The sequence below is a fragment of the Haliaeetus albicilla genome, chromosome 11, assembly GCF_947461875.1.
Source record: "Haliaeetus albicilla chromosome 11, bHalAlb1.1, whole genome shotgun sequence".
In the NCBI taxonomy this organism is placed as follows: domain Eukaryota; kingdom Metazoa; phylum Chordata; class Aves; order Accipitriformes; family Accipitridae; genus Haliaeetus; species Haliaeetus albicilla.
Genome location: NC_091493.1, coordinates 24,760,122 through 24,776,602, shown reverse-complemented (window position 1 = coordinate 24,776,602; position 16,481 = coordinate 24,760,122). Strand labels below are relative to the sequence as shown.

Sequence of the window (16,481 nt, the reverse complement as noted above, 5' to 3'; positions counted from 1 at the left end):
AAATGCCTTCTAATCAGTTTCATAAAGTTATTTATTTACCTGACACTATGCTACCTCAACAGACAGTATCATCAGCAGTTAAAATACAGGAAAGATACAGGACACACAAGACACACACAGTCCTCTGGTTCCTGGTAGAAATTGTCTGATATAATTAGGGAGGGCTAACAGATGCTGGTAATAGAGGCTGAACACATGTTCACTCCCAGAACATTGTACCCCACCACAGACCCTTTCTTGCCTACTGACAGCAACGTTTTTCAAAATTCTGTGAGTCCCACTGCCTGTCTCCTCCTGTGATAACCCTGAGAGGATTACTCTGTGAATTAATATTCAGGGTACCAAAGCTTGGACGGAGGGAGGTCAGACCTACTAATGGGTTTCCCAGAAAGCTCACATATTTGAACAGTTCCTGTAGCTTGTATAAGCAGTGGTGGGGCGAACAGCACTCCTTTTCTCCTGTATATGGAATATAGCAATTCTTTAAATTATTCAGCCTAATGAAAGGTATGTTTATATAGCTAGTTTGGGCTTGTGTGTCCCTCAAGTCTAAGTTTTTGTCTCTTTCTCCTTTTTTTCTTTTTTTTTTCAGTTCTGGAAAAAAAACTGGTATTAGGGTTTAAAAATATATTTGTGAAAATATTACTGCTTCAAGCAGCACTAAAATATTAGTTATACTCCATGTGTAACACCATTAGTGTTGCTATAGCACAGGTATCTTTTCATCTGCGACAATTCAAAACACAGCCTTACCCTCCAGCAATGTAGTTTGCACTTTGTTTCCTGAGTGCCTAGGGAATATTCCAAGTGCAAGCATTTTCTGACCTAATCACTGAAATGTGGTGTCAAAGCCAGTGAACCTCCACCTTTCTTACTGTAATTATCCCTAAAACTTTCACAAACAAATTTCACTGAAACATCCTTACTCAAGTGAAATAATAGACTGAGTTAATTTTTAGCCTTCATAATTAACCAAAAAGGGTGGTTCTAAAATAACTTCATTCGAATCACCTTCTCCCTCTAAATGAGGTGTCCCAGGCTAATTTTAAGCAGCAGGAAATAATGCTATGGAAATGGACCCATTTTCTGTGATAGATAGCTGGAAGAACCTTCATATCCCCTTTAAGGCAAAGTAATTACACAAAAAATGTGTTTTCAGAGAAGGTAAGATATTTATTTTTATCTGGAATATAAAAATCTAAAACTCCCTTTTAAACCTGCATACCTATTTCAGAGATGATTTTGTATAGACAGTCTCACTTGCGTATGTGCTATGCAGTCTTTATGATTTATAAAGAAAACTGATGTTAGAGTGCTGGAAGAGTGCATGGCTTCTTCACAGATTTCCTGTGTGAATGAGGTTGTATCTACAGACTGTTTAGATTACTCACGAATCTGATTCTGGGTGTCACTGAATGCTGGCTGTTGATGTAGAATCCAGAGTCTTGAGATTATGGCAAAATCGTTCATGCAAGGCAAAAGTTGTGTTAGGAACAGCAGAATAGGATTAATCAGAGCCACCAGTACACTAGCCAGAAAGGTGCTTGAGTGAGCCAGGGGATGATGTAATCAGCCCCTTCCATCTCCCAGAGTTGGGGTCTCAGATTTCTTTCCTTTAAAGGGCAGAAGGAGGCTTATTCCTTTCATGTAGGGAATGAGACAGAAGGAGACACAACTGTAGCTGGACCACTCCCCGTGTGTGGGAGGCATTGGTTCTGTACCCTCAGTCTGAAAAATTTCAGTCTCATAGCCCCTACTTTCCAGGAAAGTATGATAGCCATGAGGCTATGGATGCCAGGGGATGAAATCGTCAGTTCAGCATGTTGAAGTGTGAAGAATAGGCTTAGGGACACAAGAACCAGGAGACAGAAAAGTTAGGGAGTGAAACAGAATCATATCCTAGGGGCCAGTCACTGAGTGGCATGATCACTTGGATCACATCTCCCAGCACCTCCTATGCGGTTTATGAAATAAAAGCTTCCATGTAAGACTTGGTAAGGCTCAGATCTTCGTTCTCCCTTATAAGTGTCATACGTGAAGCTGCTTGTGAATTCCTTTCTGTAGGGCAGTAATTCTTCAGCGAGAAAGGCAAAGCCCGTTCTATACTAGCCAGTAGCCTAGAAGTTAGACTACTACCGTTGGAAGTCCGAAATTTGGATTTGAATCCTGTTAAACTAAGGAGGTCCTAGAGCTATGCACCACATCTTGGGTAGGAGCTGTAGATACAAAAATATTATAGAAAGAGGAGGAAAAGAGCAGTTCTTTCTGCTCTAGCTATATATTTTTGATTTTGAAAGAATGGGTGTAAAATTAATGTACTGTGATTAAGTTTGCCAGTTAGGGTGTCTCAAGCAAAGAATGCCATTTAAGAGCTCTTGAGTAGTCTTCGGTGAGAAAGGTGCTGCATTGTTCAGCTCTGCTGAGACAGGAACAGAGCTAGTCATATGCATAAGCAAGACTTTATGTGGCTGGAAACTTTACTAGCACCAACCTATGATGGCTAAAGACTTTGCACACTATGGAGTTAGATGTGCATGCTGAAGATTGTCCTTCCTGGTTTCAGGTACCTGATTTGTGGGTCTCAACTTGCTCTAAATTTTCTACCTGTGAAGGGAGCACAGGGTTGTTCTAAGGCTAAATGTTTTAAGATCATTAAATATTCACATCCAGTGGTGTTATAGACCACAGAGAAATTCCTGAATCCCTTCCATCTCACTGAAAAGAATCACTTTCAGTGCAGGATTAGCAGTGTAATTGGAATGTCAGTGCATAACCATATCCTCCTTTAAATAGAACTGGCTGAAGAAGGACAATCTTATCTGAAATATGATTACCTTTGAAAAGAAGAAATGAAATTAAAAACTAGGGGAAAACAAAGAAATTCGTGTGCAAGTTAAAGCTGATCAAGAGAGCTTTTTGTGCCAAAATGCTTTGCATAAATGTGTATTCTGGTCATTACCATGGTAACTGCAAGGTATGGAACTTAAGTTACCTCTAAGGAACTGAAATTTATTGAAGGGGCACATACAGAGAGCATCTTCTTACTGTAGAAAAGCATAATCTTCTATTCAGTAGGCTGGTGCTTATTCCCAAAGATAAGAGTTCTAAGAATACAGGACATGGAAAAATGAGTCCAAGGAAACAAGAAAATTTTCACCATATAACTGTGGTTATTAAATAGCTTTAGCTGCAGTGCTGTCTTAAATGCATGTGTCCTGACAGTTCTTTCTGTACCATTTGGCCTGTCAGTGGAAAACCTTCTTATGAATACAGGTCATCACTTTCGTATATTCAATCATAATCCTTTGTTCTGTGTGGAAAACTTGATGCTTCCCACACGATTCTATATGAAATACAAAAGTTCTGGTTATAGTGAAAATAGTTTTAAGTGTACACCTGGGTATTTAATTTATGTCTATTTATTGGCCTTTTAAGCTTTACAGAGGCACAAATCCAGTAACAAGATATACACAGATAAATTTGTACCCTGGACCTTTGTTGCATAAACCTAAGGTTTAAATTTGCCAACAGAGTTAAGTGAGAGTTTACTGAACAAAACTATCTTTGTCCTGTTTCCCTTTCTGTTGAGCTTTGTCTTCCCCTTCCATGTCATGTGTTGGTATCTTGTGTATTTCTAGGATAGGGCTCAGATGTCTTCCTAGCTTAAGAGAGCTAGGAAGAGGTGGTCCCACTGAAGGGGACAAAAGAGCATGCAGCCACAGCCCCTAAGTGCAACAGTGAGGAAAATGCATCTCCATGCACAACTGATGTCAGTGTGGAGATATGGGGAAGGAAGAGGCAGAGAGCAAAGCCCACCACTTTGAAACACTGAATTTTCAAGATGAGGTGTGACAAACATTTCTTTACCGATTATTATTAGTGAATGAATAAGAGCAAAATTCTAGTCCAGAAAGCATATTTTGTGATGGGAAGTGAGAAACAAAATCATTGTGACACAGAGCAAAGGGTATGCTTTCCTCTGGAATTTAGCATAACAGCCCAGTACACCCTTCCAAATTCCACATTTTTGTTGTGTTATATATGTTTTATCTCCAGATTGTCACCATTGTCCTTCAAATCTGTCAGTCATGAGGAGGTCCTGTATCATCAGGATATATCCTCTTTTCCTTTGAGCAAGAAATGCAAATTGATTTTTTTTTTTTTGAGACAGAGAGAAAGAGGCATATTATTGAAGAGTTAGAACAGAAGATGATAACACTTCTGTCTCTTGTCCATGTTTGTTTGATTTGTCCATGTATCACAAGGAACTAAGTTGCTGAAGTATCAGCACACTGTGAAGAAAAGTAACGTGACTAAGGTGTGGCATAGCAATGATGTTTTCAGTTCAGTTGCCTCCTTAAAATTTCAATAAAATTGTTTTATTGGACTATTTTTAGGAATCTCATTCTTCACTTAAGTGGCTAATTATGCTGTATATATGGCCATATATGTTGCCAAATTTCACATGTAGGTGCCTTCTCACATGGAATTCATCCCTGCTGTTCATATTCTTATAGACTCTTTGGCACATTTGCATAGAATAATTACAGAATATATAGTAGCAGTGCTATAGTGGAATGAGAAAGAGGTTATGAACCGAATCCCTAGAATTTTTCCAGTTCTTTCTCATGGTTCCCACCTCCTTTTTCTTTCCCTTTCTTCTCACCCTCTTCTTCCTTCTGCCTTACTCTTTCACTCCCCCCTTAGCTCATGGTCATATTCACTGAGTCCCTACAGAAATGCTGCAAGCTGCATATGAACTAAGTCCAGACAGCACTAGCCACTGAACTGGCAACGTCTGCCAGCTGATGGTACAAAGTTGTCTCATTCTCTTATTTTTGCTTCTTTTACCTCAAGCGACAACAGCTATGAAGGCTTTATATTCCCTTCTCTAATCTGTCAGACAAGTCCCAGAGAAAATTACAAAGGGTTTTCTGTTGATGGTATTTGCTGCTATCTTCAAGTTTTGTGCTATATTACTAAATATAAACAAATTTCATGGAGTTTTTTCCTTTACCCATCAATTATTTTAAGTTGAGCAAAAATGAACACTGGTTCAAATAAAACATTATAATAGATTTGTGTTAGCTTTATTCAGCAATTCTCTGTATTCCTTAAACATTTATATGCTTTCCAATTATAGCAATATTTTACTTCTCACTGCAAAATGTCAGGTTATTGCTTCAAAGGTAACCTCATTTTATATAATCAGATGGAGACTTAGCTGATGTAATAAAGCACTGGAGATTGGATAAAATTCCAATTACTGTTTCCATAGTAATGAATAACAATTACTAACATAACAAGGAAGTTCGTATTTTAGAGGTGTTTGTACTTTATTTTACTTTCAGTGATAAACAAAACGGTTTCTTGGGGACAAAATGATAATAACACTATTGAGAGTTTGTATCTCCTTTTAAGGGAGGATGCCAAGATCTGTCATTTAATTTTAAAAAATGTATAGCCAAGTTTATAAGTTCCTTAAAATATGTCTGAAAATAATCTGGTTTTAGGCAAATAGCACTGATCCCATTACAAGAAGTCAACCTTGGCTATATGCAGCTGAGAGGGAACTACAGCAGGATATTCCTGAAAAATGAAAGGAAATAGTAGCATAATAGCAAGCAAAAATACTGACCTCTCATTCATTTTTAAATTGCATTGTCATGATAAGCTAACGAGGCTTGCAATACAAACTAACCTTTGCATCACTTTAAATCCAGGTGTAAATAGTTGTCATTAATCAGATTCTTAGAAAACAAATGTCTTTACAGTTTTGGTTTTGTAACATACCTTCTGGTATCACAGATATTATCTATGATAGATTAAATAACTGATTCTATCTGCTTTTTAGAAGTGTATTCCCTGGTGAGAAATAACCAGAGAGAAAGACAAAATTAATGCACTTACAAATTAAGTTAAAAAAATCTGTTTGCTTGTACAGTTATGCAGTAAGATTCTTCTAAAACTCTTGTTTTACTGATCCATTTACTGACTTGTTTAACCGTCCACTCTTTTCTTAGGTTGGTATAGTACTACATTATTCTACACTCTCTACTATGCTATGGATTGGAGTAACTGCCAGGAATATTTATAAGCAAGTCACAAAAAAACCTCAGCCATGCCAAAACAGTGACCAATCATCTTATCCAAAGCAACCACTACTCAGGTATGGAATATTAGCTGTATTTATTTTTTTTATGTATTCCTAAAACATAGAAATTTTAAACAACCTCTCACTTTTATTTCTGTATTCTTTACTTTTTACAGACTATAAATAGGATCCATAAAGAACTGAGTCACTTTGGTGTATGTAAAAATTTGAATATTTATTGTACGCTAATAGTTAACTCTACTCGGGAGATGGAAACATGCAGAACTGGTATTGGCTAGGTTCAGATACCTTTATCTGAACAGGAGCAATTCAAATGTTTCTGTTGGTTTCTTATGGAGGAAAAAAAACTGGCTTGCTTCTGGGTTAAGGCATTATTTAATCATCAGAAACTACGCTACGATGACTCTCCCTTTACCCTTATCTATTCTGCTGTAAATCTTGCCCACACTTGTATTGATTGCCTCGTAACCTGATAGCAACCTTCCTCATTCCACATCGGAGATCTAATGCTATTACAGGAGCAACTGAAAGTCTGGACTTCCCATCAGCTTCCTAGATCGAGCAGACTAACTAACCTGTCTCTGACAGCATGGCAGGTGTAATGCAGTAAGAATTTTAACAAGATGCCTAAGAGATGCTGAAACTTCAAGCCAAAATAGTCAGCCTGCACAGAAAAAAACCCCAACTTATCACAAACTAGGATTGACAACCAAAGGCATGAGAAGATGGATTCATCTTTTTTCACTTTAGCTGTCAAAAAGTTAGGTATTAGCCAAAGTTATCTAGTGTCCCCGTATAGATTTTGGAGGGACACTGTGACAGAGAGGAACTTCCAGAGGAAAATTCCTCCCATCTGTCTTGGATGTTTGTGTGAGGACAGGTTGAATTGTCTTATGGAGGTGCCTCTCTTTCCCCACAGATCATGGAAAAACTTGAATGGTCAATTCAGACTAAAGACCTCAGTTTTATAGTGAAAGACAGAAAATACGAATTCTATTTTTTATGGCTTTACTGTGAAAAAAATCAGATTAGTGTATTCTTTTAAACAGACTTAGCTTATATTATTTTGAACACAAAATGTTTATTAAGTAACATTTATAGATGGCTGCGTGAGGTTGTCACAACTTGTTAAAAGTCTGTAGGAAGATGAATTGTGTTTTGCTCTCTGATTCTGCTGAGTGAAATCTTTATTACCACAATTAGTTTTCTGCTTTTTAAAACATTTTCTTTCTCGAGATGAAATTGATTAAAGTTAACATAAAATTTGTATAGTGAAGAGCCATATTGAACATTAGGTGTAAAGAGGAGGGTTTACTTTCACTTAGAGTGCCTGACTTTGCTAATCCATGATTTACTATACCATTCTTCACAGATGAGAATTTCACTCTTTCAGTTACTAGCTCATGGCAAAATTTTCAAATGCTGCAGTGTGGCTGTTAAGGTAGAAAATTATTACAGGTTAAATAGACCCAGCATAGTGTATGTTCTTCAAATTCAAATCTTGTTTGAGTTGGAAAACAATAGACAGGTTACAGAAAACATTACTCTAACTAGAATCTTTGTTGTACCAGTCACGTTGAGGTTCTCAGACAGTGAAAATAAACAGTAGATAATTTAAGTTTAGTAATAGAAATTATAAACCTCCTTTTAGCTGTGAGAGAACATGAGTGTTATTGTTTAATAGCTAAGTACAATGATTCTAAGTTATTTTTCTCACTCAGGGCACCATATGTCCTAGAGACACAGGCACTGAAATGTCTAATATGATTTCATAATGGTTAGTACTAGATTCAAAGTAGTAAGGATCAATTTCATTTCATGTAGAAAATGGGCATAGTATATGGAAAATGAAAAAATTGCTTTACGCAAGAAAATGCCAAACTCATAATTAGTAATTCTTGTTCTTTTAGAATGATAATGATCATTTTTATGGGCATTTTAACTTTCCTGGTTTTAATAAAATTAAAATCAGAATTATTCTGTATCATAATATTTCCATAAAATCCATTTAAGATGCTTATATTTCAGTGTAATCATTTATAAGAAATGTTTTAACTAGATGGTCTTCTTCTATCTATAAGCTGATGCAAGCCTTTATACATACTGTGCCTCAGGTACATGAGAGAGAACATTGCAGTTTGTCCAGGTCTGGGTTTGGGTGAGGGAGTGTTAATTTTTGTCTCCATTTGACACCAGTAGATAGCTAAATTATATAAAGTTTGTTCAAATGGAGATTGAGTTAAGCTTTTTTGTATGTCAGGACCACCAGTGCTAGGAAGCATATAATACAGTCTGCAAGACACTTTTAAATGAGAGGTAGTTTGTCAGTAATCCCTGTTGATAGACCTAGTTTGACTTGTGTTCAGGTTTTGTTGAACACAAATACATGAATGTGCTTGGCAAGAGCTGTACACTTTGCTGTTCTCCTTCAGTCTTTTCTGGTAATGGATGTATATGATAGGCTGGGTTTCCAGTACACATATGAGTGTTTTTGTATTCCTTGTATATGTACTTGCTGTATGAGATGTACGGATATCTTTCATGAGGCAGTAAGTGGGGCTACTGCCGAAAATCAATACACAAATCTATGACGTGGAATTTACCAAAAAATGATAAAAATTCTCTCACCACGTTTTTTTCAGGAGCTTGATCTGCTCTAGAAGTAGCTGAAATATAGTGAAAATAAATACCAAAATATCTAAAAGGAGACCCTACCTGTCAGTAGAAAAGGGCATTTGCATGTAACATTTGCTTCAGTTTCTCTGCCTGCTATTTGCATGTTCATCTGCAGAAGTAAAACAAATGAGGTACACTTGATCTTTTCCTCCCAGCTTTCCTTGAGCTGTGGCAGGATGTATCCTATTACATAAAACTGGTTTTCTGTGTTCTAGATACAACGATCAAACTTGAAATCTTTTTGCAGCGTAATTTTACTGAAACTTGTTCTTCATGGTGATGCGATTTTGAATATTGCCTCTTTTTATACATTAATCATTTATTATATGATACATCATGTATGTTAAACATTATACACTATATATATTTTATTATATATATTATACAGGGTGTATTATCTGTTAATTATAGAGTTAAAGCTCTTGGGGCCTATCACTTTGGCTGGAACCAACTGTAACAATTCTGGCATTTTTCACTAAATGTGCCTGGATGCTAGTTAGGTGGATCAAATTAATGCATCATTGAATTTTGTGTATTGAAATGCTGAACCCTAGCACTTCAATAGATAATGAAATTACTTCCTGTAAAATATACTCTCTGGTATTCTTAATAGAAATAAATAATTCTATATGTTCATCCTCCATGGGATTTTGTTAAACCTGGCAGAGTTTGACTTCTGATTCATCTGAAGTCAGATTTTGCCAACAAAGACAAAGGGGCATGCAAGATTCAGCTATTACTTGCAATGTACAAAACTTATCAGCCCAAGCTGAGGCACGGGTAGTATTAGTTTTTATACCTGATATGTGCGTGCTTATTTCATGTGATGCTCTGTGCACATACAGATTAGACAGGAGCACAGACCAAGCAGAAAATATTTCTGAAAGATATTCTGTTAAAATCATTCCTTTCCAGAAAGACAGAAAAAAAACCTAGGCTACTATCGTTTTTAATAAGATAATTACTGAGCACAATTGCACTTTAAACATTTAAAATAAAATTAAATAAGCTGCCAGCTGAGCCAGAGATTGGTGTTAAGGAGACAGATAATTAAGTTACCTTTTATCTCAGGGTTAACTACAAATACGTCTCCTAATTTCCTCCATCCTCTTTTATTCAACGAACATCTTGCAAGATAAATAATATGGCAAACTTCAGATTACAGAAAGTCCAATATGCTATATCTGTCATGAAAAAACATCAATGTGCATACATAAGGCTGCAGAATCAACTGCAAAGTGGATAACAGGTGATGTCACTGTCTCTGCTAAACTTCATCTTGTTTATTATTTAATATATCTTGATAAGTTTTTTAAAAGGTTCTTACTAAAATTTTGGGGCTTCTAGGAAAAGTACCTCATGCAGTGCCTTAGAAAAACTGTATATCTAGCTGTAGTAGCAATTTAGGAATGGATTGTGTGTCCTTCCCTTTGTATTCAAAGTACTAGGCTTAGTACTATGGCTATTAAAAATGAACATAGAGAATTTTGGGAAGATCATAACTCAGGCTAATTAAATCAGTTTTCAGCAGCACACTCAGAGCACCTACAGTTAATATCACTGACTTCAATTCCATTCTCTTATTGTTTTCAACTTCAAATAATTTTAAAAGTTAAGAATCATTTTTAGAATGAGAAAGCTGTTTGCATATTTCATATATTTTTAAATGTCTTAACTGTTTATAGAAACTGTCCTTTAACTTGCACAGAGAACAGACCTAGAAATAGTAGGTGAGAACTGAAGTGGTTCAGTTGAACTGTAATATCTGCTAACAGATGCGTACGTGCGTGTGTGTGTGTGTGTGTCTCTGCTATTCTGTATCAGGTTCTATATGGGCAAGTTTCTGTACATCATCCATACACTTCCAGAGTACTGAGTGATGTCCTGGAAGCAGCAACAACAGGGGTCTTCCTTGTGGGCTATGTTTGCAGTGTAGCAATAACTAACAACCTACACCCTGATCACAGGGATGTGCAAGATGCGATAGTGCTCCACTTGCATCCTCCCCCTCTCCTGTAAAAGTGGCAGCAGCTCTTCAGTGTCATTCCCTGGCTCATTTCGCTCAGCTACCTAAACATTCCTCAGTAGTATCCAGCTAAACAGTAGCTAAGTGTCTTTGTGACACTGAAATATGTTAAATTCTTTCACTGCAAAGAGGAGAAACCATGCTAAACTTTCAAATCCAGGAAAACCCTCTCCTTTGTTTTGTGTCAACCAGTCCTTTGATGAGCAGCTCTTGTCTTGCAGTAAGGAGATTTTACAGGCTTGCATGATACCACAGGGGTCGTGGCATCTGCTTAGTGCTTGGCTCACAGTGTTAACCCTGCTTGTCTCGGGATGAACATTTGGATGCTTGATCTGAATTCTGACAAGCTGGAAACCAACTCATGGGCACAAATGGATCTATTGCTATGTACTGCTGCATTTGCCTAACTGCAGGTCTGAAGAGAGCCTAGCTGGAAGTGTTGTGACTTCCATCATAAATAGATGATGTGGCAATTTTTACGGAATAAGTTACCAATAAAGCAAGCTATTTCCTGAATTTGAGTTGCACACAACAATATTCATGATGTCATTGAAAATGGGCACATGATGATTTTGCACCACAATGGAGGTACTAAAAACACTTCAGTTATAAAGACTAAAGACTTCTTACATTTATTTTTTTAAAGAATGATTATGTCCTTTACCAGAGAAAAACCCTAGAATGAAAAGAACTAATGGTTTCTAATATTCCTGAGGTTGAAAAGGTCTTCAGGAAATGATCTTTGTTACTCTCGGGATCTAGAAAATTTTCCCTATCAGTTATAACAAGTTGGCTATAATTTATTGCAGCATAATAGCAGTGTAATGGGGGATCAAAATTTGACCATGATAACAAATTCTCTATTAAACATCAAGTTTGCCAAATATGTCATGTCATTTTCTTGGCCACGTTCTTTTCTGGATCTTGAGTGTGAATCATATGAAGTGACTGAATTTACATTCTGACAGACACAGACATTACTTGCCCCCTTGACACCAGCAGCTCTGAAATGCAGTTAAGTTCTACTGCATTTTTCATTAGCACTGGCTCTCACAAATTCATGTCTTCTAGTATCAAACAACGATTGAGAGAGAGGGAGAGAGAAAGAGGTCAGATGAAAAGAATCAATTACAGTCCATTGTTTTCTTCTTTATGGTATGCCCTTAAATATTAATTCCTCTAATCTTGATCCATGGAAGCCGATTTTTCCTTCCCACAGTGAACATACCAAACCTCTGTAAAGTTTAAATTTAGGCCTGATTATCCCAAGGGATTATCTGCCTTTTCCTTAACAACCATCTGTAGTTTGTATATGTTGAAATAAATGGGAAATGCCACAGGGCAGAATTCTTGGAAGCCCTGAGGAGATCTCTGTAGTTCAGGCTTTACTATTAGAATAGACACAGTTCTGTCTTTGGAGAGTAAGCTGAAGTGATGTCTCCCTGCGAGTAAGGTTTTCACCAGTTGCATGAACCATGGTACAGTAAGGCAACAGTCTCACTGAAAATCTACTATACCATGCTCAGGGAAGTTGGCTGTAATTTAAATACTTAGTTGCATTCTTTGCTTGGAGGACAGAATATTTTGATGTGGGCAGGGTCAGTCATCAGGAGGTTTAACTAATGTCTCTCATATCATTATCAATGCTTCTTATTTTAGTTATTGGAAGTTAAGACTAGAAAATTGTCTTTTCCAATGAATATTTTTAGATCATTTTCAAATTGTGCTGTAATTAGTTTGATTCATTATTGAATAATGAAGTTTTTGCAATCCTCATATATTCACAAGGCTGCTTGTAGCCTCAATACCCTAAGTTCCTAAAAAGAACATGGAGTGCAACAGCTGCTTTCATGCATATTATCTGCAAATCACTATTCCCATATTTCTTGTTTCAATATTTATCATATTTCCCAAGAAGGAGAAAGGCCATATTGCTGAAATAACACTTTTAAAATTTTGTATTTGATAAAAATTGAACAAAAGAGAAGCCATGTTTTCCTTCCAGCTATTGTTTTAGTTTTATTCACCAAAATAAGGCTTATATTCAACATCAAAATAATCTAGTATACTATTTTACTGGATATTAAAATAATCTAAGGATAAGAGCCATTTCAAAATTTTTGTTTAATTATAGAGCTAATCTTTTGAACAATGCTGTATTCTGAAGACAATTTTAATAACTCTGTCATTCAAAGATGACACAACACAGCTAATGATGCAGCAGTACCACTATGTCATGGTTTAACCCCAGCCAGCAACTAAGCACCACACAGCCGCTCACTTGCTCCCCCCTCCACCCAGGGGGATGGGGGAGAAGATCGGGAAAAGAATTAAAACACGTGGGTTGAGATAAGAACAGTTTAATACAACAGAAAAGAAGAAACTAATAATGATAATAACACTAATAAAATGACAACAGCAGTAATAAAAGGATTGGAATGTACAAATGATGCGCAGTGCAATTGCTCATCACCCACCAATCGACACCCAGCTAGTCCCCGAGCAGCGATCCGCCGCCCCCACTCCCCCCAGTTTATACACTAGATGTGACATCCCATGGTATGGAATACCCTGTTGGCCAGTTTGGGTCAGGTGCCCTGGCTCTGTCCCATCCCAACTTCTTGTGCTTACAAAAAAAAATCATTGTTATGGCAAAGATGCTGCCACCTGAGGTGTAAAAGCTAGAGGTACCAAAAAAGAGAAGCCTAAGAACAGGCAGTTTAAGTCTGTTCATCATTAGTGAGATGGGGAGAGAGGACTGCAGAACCTAAAGGTGTCTGGAAGTTGGTTTGATACTTTAGGGACATACTGGTATTACAAGCTATTTAATATGATCACTCTTAAAAGGCTGATATATGGTCAAATGGAGTCATGGATTATAGCCAGAGCCATGTTATTGCTAGCTAGAAATGTATCTGAAAGATCTGCAGTAGAAAAGGGTATAAAATGGTGATAAGGGAAACATTTTCATGAATTCTTCTTATTCAATTTCAGCCTGAAGCTAAGTGCATTTCCATTATATGGGGGGAAATTATCTTAGGTCAAAGAAAATGTTTAATTCAGCTTTGAATTAATTGTTCCACACAAGAACATTTTCAGTAAAACCAAATTATTAAAATATTAAGGAGATTCAAGTGCCAATATATTGTCAGTGGTACCCTGAGAAAGCTGTTGCACTTTGCATAGGCCACGTAAATGTTCATTGTAGATGGCATTGGATTTCCAGTGTATGGTGTCATAGCATGGAGGTATTTTCCTGCCTACTCTGAATCAAACAGGAGAAGTGATTAGAACTTCACTTCTCCACCTTCAAGGTGAGTGACTGAATTATTATGTTGTTAGGGGCAAGATGGTCAGAGAGCCACCTGCTGTACTTTTAGTTTCACTTCATCTGGCTTGTGAATCAAGACTCAGACGGGAAGTATTTCAAAAGTTTGTTGTCATTTCCTAGTTGGCAAAATTATTCTTCAAATCTGACCTGAATGCACTATCAAATGCTTTAAGGGAAAGATGCCTGGAACAGAGGTGCCTCCTTGATTTGATCTTATTTCAAGAGCATGTTATTATCAATGTAGAAAATGGATTTTGTTACTGCTGTAGCTTCATTAGCCAAGATACAGGTGAGATACACATGATGTTGACACTTTCCACAGTAGAAATCCAATAATACCAAATCTTTAAGAGATGTTGAGGTAGAAGATGAAGTTTTATTGTCTTTGTTTAAAGAACAGGGTCTGAGCTACTTAGTATAGATGAAAAGAAATGGTTTATGGTTATTGCAAAAGAAACGTATGTCAACTCATTACTTGTAAACAAGCTATGAAGTAGCATAGCAAGTCACATATCAAGACCCGTTCAGCTGAAACTCTCCCTAGTTCTAATGCTACTGACAAACATAACCAAAAAAAGAAAATTACAACATCTGACTGATACCTAGTCATTTAATGAGGGAATGATAGTCTTGGGACTTAGAAATTTTACCTACATGAGTAATGGCATTTGCAAGCTTGCAAAATTGTGAGCTTCAGGGAGATTTATGATGATTCCTCTGACATTTTCAGGTTTGAAAGGCTGTAACTGCAACATGCTGATCTGCAGAACTGTATTAGTTTGAATTTTCATCTGCTTTAATCATCAGTTCACATCTAGGTATTTCCTGGAAATTGAGAATTCTTGTAACGCTATTCCTTGCCTCAACACTTTCTAGAATTCAAGCTAGTCATATAAATAATTGTAGAGGATAAGTTAGAGGGTAGGGTGAGCTTGATAAAATGCTCTATGTTTTGATATGCTGCTCCAGGCAAAATGTAAAACGCTGATTGGAAATTTTGCAAGTTCTAAAAATCCTTGAAGATAATATATTCAAACTCCAATGGGGGTTTCATAGAAAACTTTATCAGATTTGAAAGAGCTAAATATTTTCTCAGATGATTCTCTGGTGTCGTATAGATTAAACTTGATTATGCAAAAAAGCTGTAAAGAGAAATGCATAAGATAATTCCAAATGTGTTTATTGCCACAGTATGGACAAAAAACTAAGCATTCCCATCTGCATGAAATAATATCACCACAGTTACAGTAAAGGCTATCTGACTTTTAGTTGTGGATGATTGTACTCATTTATTATTAAGAAAATTTTAAAGCGAAGCATTCATTTTATTTAAATAAAGCCAGAGTCACATTAGATACAAATTCTTTCTTATGAAAATTGTTATGTGACAAAGATGGAACTTAAAGCTTGTTACAGGACACCTCTCTTTTAAGGGGGTGTCTGTATACATCCAGCTCAACTGTAATGAAAACAGTGATGTTGCAAGAAAACATAATAAGACATGAAGAATTGTGAAGTATGTTGTGCAGACTGATAAACTGCAGTATCACAGAAACTAGAACACTACAGGCAACCAACTAGTGTAATATAGAATGTCATGGTTTAACACCAGCCAGCAACTAAGCACCACACAGCCGCTCACTCACTCCCCCCCATCCCAGTGGGATGGGGGAGAAAATCGGGAAAAGAAGTAAAACTCCTGAGTTGAGATAAGAACAGTTTAATACAACAGGAAAGAAGAAACTAATAATGATGATAACACTAATAAAATGACAACAGTAATAATAAAAGGATTGGAATGTACAAATGATGCGCAGTGCAATTGCTCACCACCTGCTGACCGACACCCAGCCAGTCCCCGAGCGGCGATTCCCTGCCCCCACTTCCCAGTTTCTATACTGGATGTGACATCCCATGGTAGGGAATACCCTGTTGGCCAGTTTGGGTCAGGTGCCCTGGCTCTGTCCTGTGCCAACTTCTTGTGCCCCTCCAGCTTTCTCGCTGGCTGGGCAGGAGAAGCTGAAAAATCCTTGACTTCAGTCTAAACACTACTTAGCAACAACTGAAAACATCAGTGTTATCAACATTCTTCGCATACTGAACTCAAAACATAGCACTGTACCAGCTACTGGGAAGACAGTTAACCAGCTGAAACCAGGACAAGAATTATTCAATATTCTATAATAACTGCAGTACAGTACAATCACTGTGCATTTAAATTATAGCATGGCATAGGTCTTATTAGATGGTGCATCTACCAATGCATTGCCACTATTCCATAAAGTAATTTTGGCTTAAAGGTATTAGATTCAAAGAGCAAATGCTAAACAATA

At 36.9% G+C, this 16,481-nt stretch overlaps 1 protein-coding gene across 2 annotated transcripts in view; it reads left to right on the top strand.

Annotated features, from left to right (window-relative positions):
• LOC104318002 (adhesion G protein-coupled receptor A3) overlaps positions 1 to 16,481 on the top strand; it is a 316,671-nt gene that overhangs the window by 274,122 nt on the left and 26,068 nt on the right. For both annotated transcript variants that reach the window (XM_069796696.1, XM_069796695.1), the window contains exon 17: positions 6,024 to 6,169. In XM_069796696.1, coding sequence (XP_069652797.1) covers positions 6,024 to 6,169 — 146 coding nt within the window. The remainder of the gene's footprint in view (positions 1 to 6,023; positions 6,170 to 16,481) is intronic.